The sequence below is a fragment of the Crocuta crocuta genome, unplaced genomic scaffold (genome assembly GCF_008692635.1).
Source record: "Crocuta crocuta isolate KB4526 unplaced genomic scaffold, BGI_CrCroc_1.0 scaffold121, whole genome shotgun sequence".
NCBI lineage: Eukaryota > Metazoa > Chordata > Mammalia > Carnivora > Hyaenidae > Crocuta > Crocuta crocuta.
In genome coordinates this window covers 1296190-1302239 of record NW_027528608.1, presented here as the reverse complement: position 1 = coordinate 1302239, position 6050 = coordinate 1296190, and the positions used below count along the sequence as shown (strand labels likewise).

The following is a 6050-nucleotide window of genomic DNA, read 5'->3' as shown; positions in this document are numbered from 1 at the left end:
GGGTTAACGATATTTTCATCTTTGCATCTCTCCCTGGCTTTCCATTGATCACATAACTTAGCCGACTTTATTTAATGAACAGAGGGTCAACGCATTCAATTACCCCTTTCCCACCATCAACACTTCAATTAGCCCCTCTCCAAAATTATGGGGAATGCAGAAGGTAAATGCCCTGTTGGATATAATGAACAGTATCGTTTCTTAGTACATTAAGTTTTAATTATTCCGAGCGTGATTTCCAAGGCAAAATCCAAAGAAACAGAACTTTGGTCGTCTTCTGGCTCAGAGCAAAGCTCCAATCTGAGCACAGTCTTAGACGAGGTTTTGGGGAGAGATGCCGAGATTAATGCCATCGGAGCATCTGCATGCGAGCCAGAAAATGAGGGAGCGTCAAAACAGCCGCCCCGCTTTCTAAATGTCATAAAAGAGTAAAATTTATAAGCTGCTGCTTTCCAAATAGTTTCCTTGTGCGTGGTACATGGAGGCAGAAATGACATCTACGATGGTGTGAAATTATTGGTAAGTCAAATCAACAACAACAACAACAACAAAATAAAACAAAGGGGAACGATGGGGAAGTGATCCGTGTGACTAGTTTTGTCCATTTTCTGTTAGAAAATATGACCTCTCAATTTGTCAGAGGTCCTAGTTTTCGCGGTTGATCTTCAGCTTGGTTCTCAGCAGTTTGGAGAGCCCAAGAACAAACACATTTTCTGGTTCACTGGAATCATTTTCACATGTTCACTGAATCAAACATTCTTTTGCTCACATAACAAACAGCTGCATCCCATATTAGCCTAGCCAGTGACAGTCGCCCATCTCGGCAATAACTGTTTGATTGCAAACTTGACCCCTTCTTCGTCTCGGTCTGGGCAAGACATTTTTAAACAGCCACTCCGTTCCCAATCCTCCTTTGCAAAGAATTACATCAGATAACAAAGGACGTCTCTGCCACTCATTGTAAGCCTTCTTCTGGAGATCTGTTCTAAGAGGCTCTCTGTAAAAAGGTTTTTTATGATGAATTCAGAACTACTATCATGTTAAGAGCAGCGATTTATAAAGAAGAATTCACTGGTTAAGATCTGAAAAAATAGTTTCTCAGGCCCTACTGACCCAGTTTTCAACAAAACAAGAATCAAGTGATGCAAATTGAGTTTTGCGACATTGTTATGCAGTCTGAGAAATTTGTAAAACCGTGTTTTGTGGTTATTGCTTAATAGAAGCCTTAATAAGTACTTCTTTCTTTACTTAAGGGCTTAAAGATTTTCTTCCTCCTTCACCTTGCAGGTTTCTCTCTAACAGGTAATAATAAAATGCCTATTGTGTAAAGATTTTTATTTAAATGCTTATTTTAATCGCACTTTACACAAGTCGTACTTGTTAGAAATCAGAAGGAAGACTAACTAGATCGGGTTAAGGGTCCTAATCCCAGGACAACCTGAATGCTTCAGGCGTGCGGCTGATTTGGGCTGCATATTGGTATGCCATCAATTTTCCCACTTAGTCAGAAAATTATGAAAGGGTCTAATTTGAATATGAAGAAAACAAAGAAGTCAACCAGAAATGAAAGAATCAGTATTCACAATTGTAAAATACTTCAGTGAGGGGAAATAAAAGCTAGAAGATAACCACAACTCAAGAATAATTCTTTGAGTTGTAAGCCGGGTTGGTCCTTTTAAGCAAAATGGGGTTTTTCAACGGAGTATTTACAGATATGGAAACTACAGAGATAGAATAGCATGAGGCTATCACTTGGCCAGAAGGTGGGAAAAACATGGTAAACACGTCATTAATAAAGCCGAACATTTGGTGCCGGAATATTCTGCTGAGACCTCTTCGTTTCAGCAGGTCTGGGAGAGGGATGAAAATCTGTCAGTGTTAACTCCACGTCACTCCAAAAACTTAGGGGAGCCAGTTTGCCCTCTGCTTTCTGCCCCTTCAAGGCCCCCCATTCCATAAAACAGTGAGATGACACACCCCAGGACAGGGGACCCTCTTCATAGGAGGGTGGAAATCATCCCTCCTGCCATTGGGAAATTGCCCTCCTGACAGCCCGTGCTGCCTCTGCACGGGAAATCTATTTTTATGGAGTTTCCTCTGTCAGGCAGCAAAACTTGAACACCCTTCCCTTGCATCTCATACGTTCTTCGCAGTGGTCACTCTGTGTGGCGCAGCCTCACCCCTCCGTGGCAGCTCACGTTCCTGGTCGGACTCTTCCAGAGTGCCTCACCAGAAATAAATCGCAAATGAGTCTAGGACTCCAGGAGCAGACAGTGTGTTTCATGGGTATTTAAGCAGCAGCATTAAGTGCTATCGGAATCCCTGGAATGTGCAGTTCAGATTTATGTGTGTTAACAATTCTTTACTGGTTTGTAATAAGCCAGCAGACTTTCACTTTATTTTAATACTAATTTTGTCCTAGAAGAAGGGTATACCGAAGCATGGACAGTAGCAAACAAAACTAAACCAGCATCTACTTAATAACCATAGCAGTGAACTGCTTCCAATACTGAACCATTTACTGAAACCCAGAAGGGAAAAAAGCAAAAAGGAGGAAAAAACTTTACCAAAATGACCCTCAACAGAGTGCCGCCACGCCTTGAACAGTGAGCAATGCAGTGCCTTGAGGTGCCTCAAACTGTCTTTCATTTTCTAGACTTAATGGCTGATTGCAGAAATCAATGTTGCCATTAGTAACAGGGTATTTGTTATGGCATGATTTCCTCTGTTGTTAGGCTGCAGAATGATTACAGTATTAGCGAGATGCTTTCTTTATAAAGGGCTAGAGATATAACTTTCAATTTACCATCCATTAGAAAGGGACTTTGAAAATACGGATGGAGGCAGCAAGCTTACCTGCTGTTAGGTAGCGATTTTAATTTAGCTATCTTAGGCTAGTGCGGCTTTTTTTGTTGTTGTTGATTTTGGGTTTTTTTTTTCCCCCAAAGCGGGCCAGGAAGCTTCAGCGTTTCACAGACATTTTGATGACAGATTTTCTGCTTTGCTATTTTAGACCCCAAAGCTGTATCGCCCGTGTAACAGTACAATTTAAGACACACAGTCATGCATCTGTGTTTCAAACCTCTGTGCTTTTCTTAACCATCAGACGAGAGTGGTGTGGTTCTTCAGGTTACAGGGGCCCGACAGGTGAGCCACGCTGTCATTTCGGAAGGAGACAGAAGACAGGTTTGGTCTAGGGAGGGGGAGTGGGGTGCCCAAATGAGACCACTGTGGGAATATACTCAGGGGGAAAGATGGCGAAGGTCTGAACTTACACCTTCACATCCGTGGATGGAGCCAAAAACACCAGCTCCTGGGTTCCAGAGACAAGGTGATGGCAGATGGGGGTCGGGGCAGATAAGGGGGCTGGGCAGGGACCTGCCTGGGGGAGGACAGGCTATGCCTGTTGGCAAATGTACCAACTGGCCATCTCTACCACACAGTAGGATCAACTTTCTCTCCCGGTAGCCAGTGCTCAAGGGAAGGCCAAAGGCTTGAAAAGCTAGTCTCCCCTTGAGGTGGGCCAGAAGGGCAAGGTCCACACTCACTATCAAGCCAGAGTGAGCTCAGGACTGACTTGGAAGAGCAGCAAAGGCCCTTCCCCCAGAGGCCGGGGTAGAGCCAGACCCCCTGGACAGGGTGGGCCCTCATCCCAGCTGCTCGTCCCCCGTCTTCCCTGGCAGCCTACCTGAGGAGGACGGCGAGGAGGGGTGCGGGCTGTCTTCCTGGGCACTCCCGGTCTGGGACAGCCCCCCGCCGGCCCCACTCTCCTCGGTGACGTTGGAGGAGCCCGGTGTGGTGGAGCGGCTCACCGACTGGGACTCCTGGTCACTGCCCGAGCCGCGCCGCTCGTCCAGGCCCACGTGCAGCCCGTCCTCGTCGCCCTTGCGGTCCCGCTTGTGGACGCGGGAGTGCACGACCACCTGGTGGTAGGTGCGGAACACCCGGCCGCAGTCGGGGCACTCGGTGGGCTTCTCCTTCATGTTCCCGGGACCCTGCAGGTTGTATTCGAGTGCCTGGTTCAGCCCATGTGACAAAAAATCCCGACTGCCTTCTAAAGGGTCGAGCTTATTTGGCAGGTCTCTCTGATTGCCCACTTTAGTGCTGTGAACCAAATCAGCAGGCATTTTCTGCTTGGAGCCATCTGCTCCCACTAACACGTACTCCCGCTTCTCCTTATCAAACATAACTCCGGCGTTTGCCAAAGTGTCTTCGTGGTTGCGCTGTAGCTGATGCTCTTTAGACAAGAAGCCATGTTCCATGGCCATGCCCCTGGCCATGAGCTGCCAAGCCTGGTAGCTGTTCACGGGGTCCATCTCGGCAGCTTTGGCAGCCGCCTGCAACCGCTCGATACAGCTGGACTTCAGCGGCGGCACGAGGTTGAGGCATCCCAGGAGGGAGTGCTTGTCGCCCTCGGGGACCCCGTGGGCCATGCTGGAGATAGGGGACAGCAGCTTCCCCAAGACCTCCCTCTCCTTCACGGGCAGCTCCCCTTTGCCGTAGAGCTGGCCGGGCTCACTCAGGCTGGCTTTGTCCGGGGCCATGAAGCCGCTCTGCAGACAGGAGAGGTACCTGGAGTACAGGTTGGCGTGGGCCTCCTGGGACATGCCGCCCATGGGCACGGGCACCTCCGGGTCACTGGGGGACTTGTTCTTCACTGACAGCTTGTTGAGGTGGACCTTCATGTGGTTCTTCAGGAACCAGGGCTCTTTGAAGCGCCGGCCGCAGATCTGGCAGCAGTGCTCGAAGGAGTCTTTGTGCTTCCGCATGTGGCCCTTCAGGAACCACGCCTGGCTGAACACCTGCCCACACACCTCGCAGCGGAACTCGTTGGCCGACTGCTCGCCGCCGCCGTTGGGGCCCTGGCCCTGGGCCGACTCAGCGGTGATGTGAGCCTTCTCCACGTGGCTGATGAGCTCCTCCTCCTGCGAGGCCGCGAAGTCGCACAGCGTGCACTTGTAGGGCTTGTGCAGGATGCGGATGTGGCGGTCCAGCTCCTCGCGCTTCTTGAACTTGCCCTTGCAGAAGGTGCAGCGGAAGCCGGCGGCCGGGACCACCGCGTCCTCCTGCACGCTGGCCGGCTTGGGCGAGGGCACCGGGTTGGCCACGTCGGGCACGCTGTGGTTGGCGGGCGGGGCCAGGTTGCAGGCGGCCAGCGGCGTCTGCTGCGCGTGCGCCAGGGGCTTCAGGTCCGGCCGCGGCTGCAGCAGGCTGCTCTTCATCTGCTTGTCCCGCAGGATGGCCCTCTCCTCCAGCTCGTGCAGCAGGCGGTTCTCCTCGCGCACCCGCCCGCGCCCCTTACCCAGGTTGCCCAGCTTGTGGGTCCGCAGGTGAATCTTGAGGTTGCCCTTCTGCGCCGCCCGGTGGTCGCAGTAGGGGCACTTGAAGGGCTTCTCGCCGGTGTGAGTGCGCATGTGCAGGGAGAGGATGCTGTTGAAGCGGAAACGCTTGCCGCACAGGGGGCACGGGTACTTGCGGTTTTTGCGGGCATCGTCCTCGATGTCGCTCATCTGGGACATGATGCCCAGGTTTTGTCCATTGAGGAACTGCTGCAGGTCCACCCGCCCGTTGAGGCTGGTGTCGACGTCCCTGCCCAGCTGGTTGGCCAGGAGCGCCATCTGACTGCCCATGGGCTGGCCACTCATGGGCACGTGGGCCTTCTCGTCCAGGGGCGCGGGGGCCTTCTCTTCCGGATTGGGCCGGGGATGCAGCTCGGGGAAGGCATGGCTGAGCTGGGAGGTGATCTGGTGCAACTTCTGACTCATGGCATACTGGCCGTTGAGGACAGGACCGCTCAGGTGGGGCTCAGCTTCCGGCGCCGCCGAGGACACTCCAAGGCACAGACTGGCTTCTTCCATCCCTGAAAATAAAGAGAGAGTTGAGATCTGTGCCAGGTACCGTGGCGCAGCGAATCAACAGCATCAGCTGGTGAGGAATTTGCATTTCATGCCTTACCTACACATAATAATGCTAAGGAATTATAGTCAAAAACAATAATAAAAAGATGAATTATTAAATGCCAATTATGCAATATGGCATTGCTCCTCCAA

General features: G+C 51.2%; 1 protein-coding gene across 2 annotated transcripts in view; it reads right to left on the bottom strand.

Annotated features, from left to right (window-relative positions):
• ZNF536 (zinc finger protein 536) overlaps window positions 1–6050 on the bottom strand; it is a 437569-nt gene that overhangs the window by 239136 nt on the left and 192383 nt on the right. For both annotated transcript variants that reach the window (XM_077754626.1, XM_077754627.1), the window contains exon 4: window positions 3689–5860. In XM_077754626.1, the coding sequence (XP_077610752.1) occupies window positions 3689–5858 (2170 nt within the window). In that variant the 5' untranslated portion in view covers window positions 5859–5860. The remainder of the gene's footprint in view (window positions 1–3688; window positions 5861–6050) is intronic.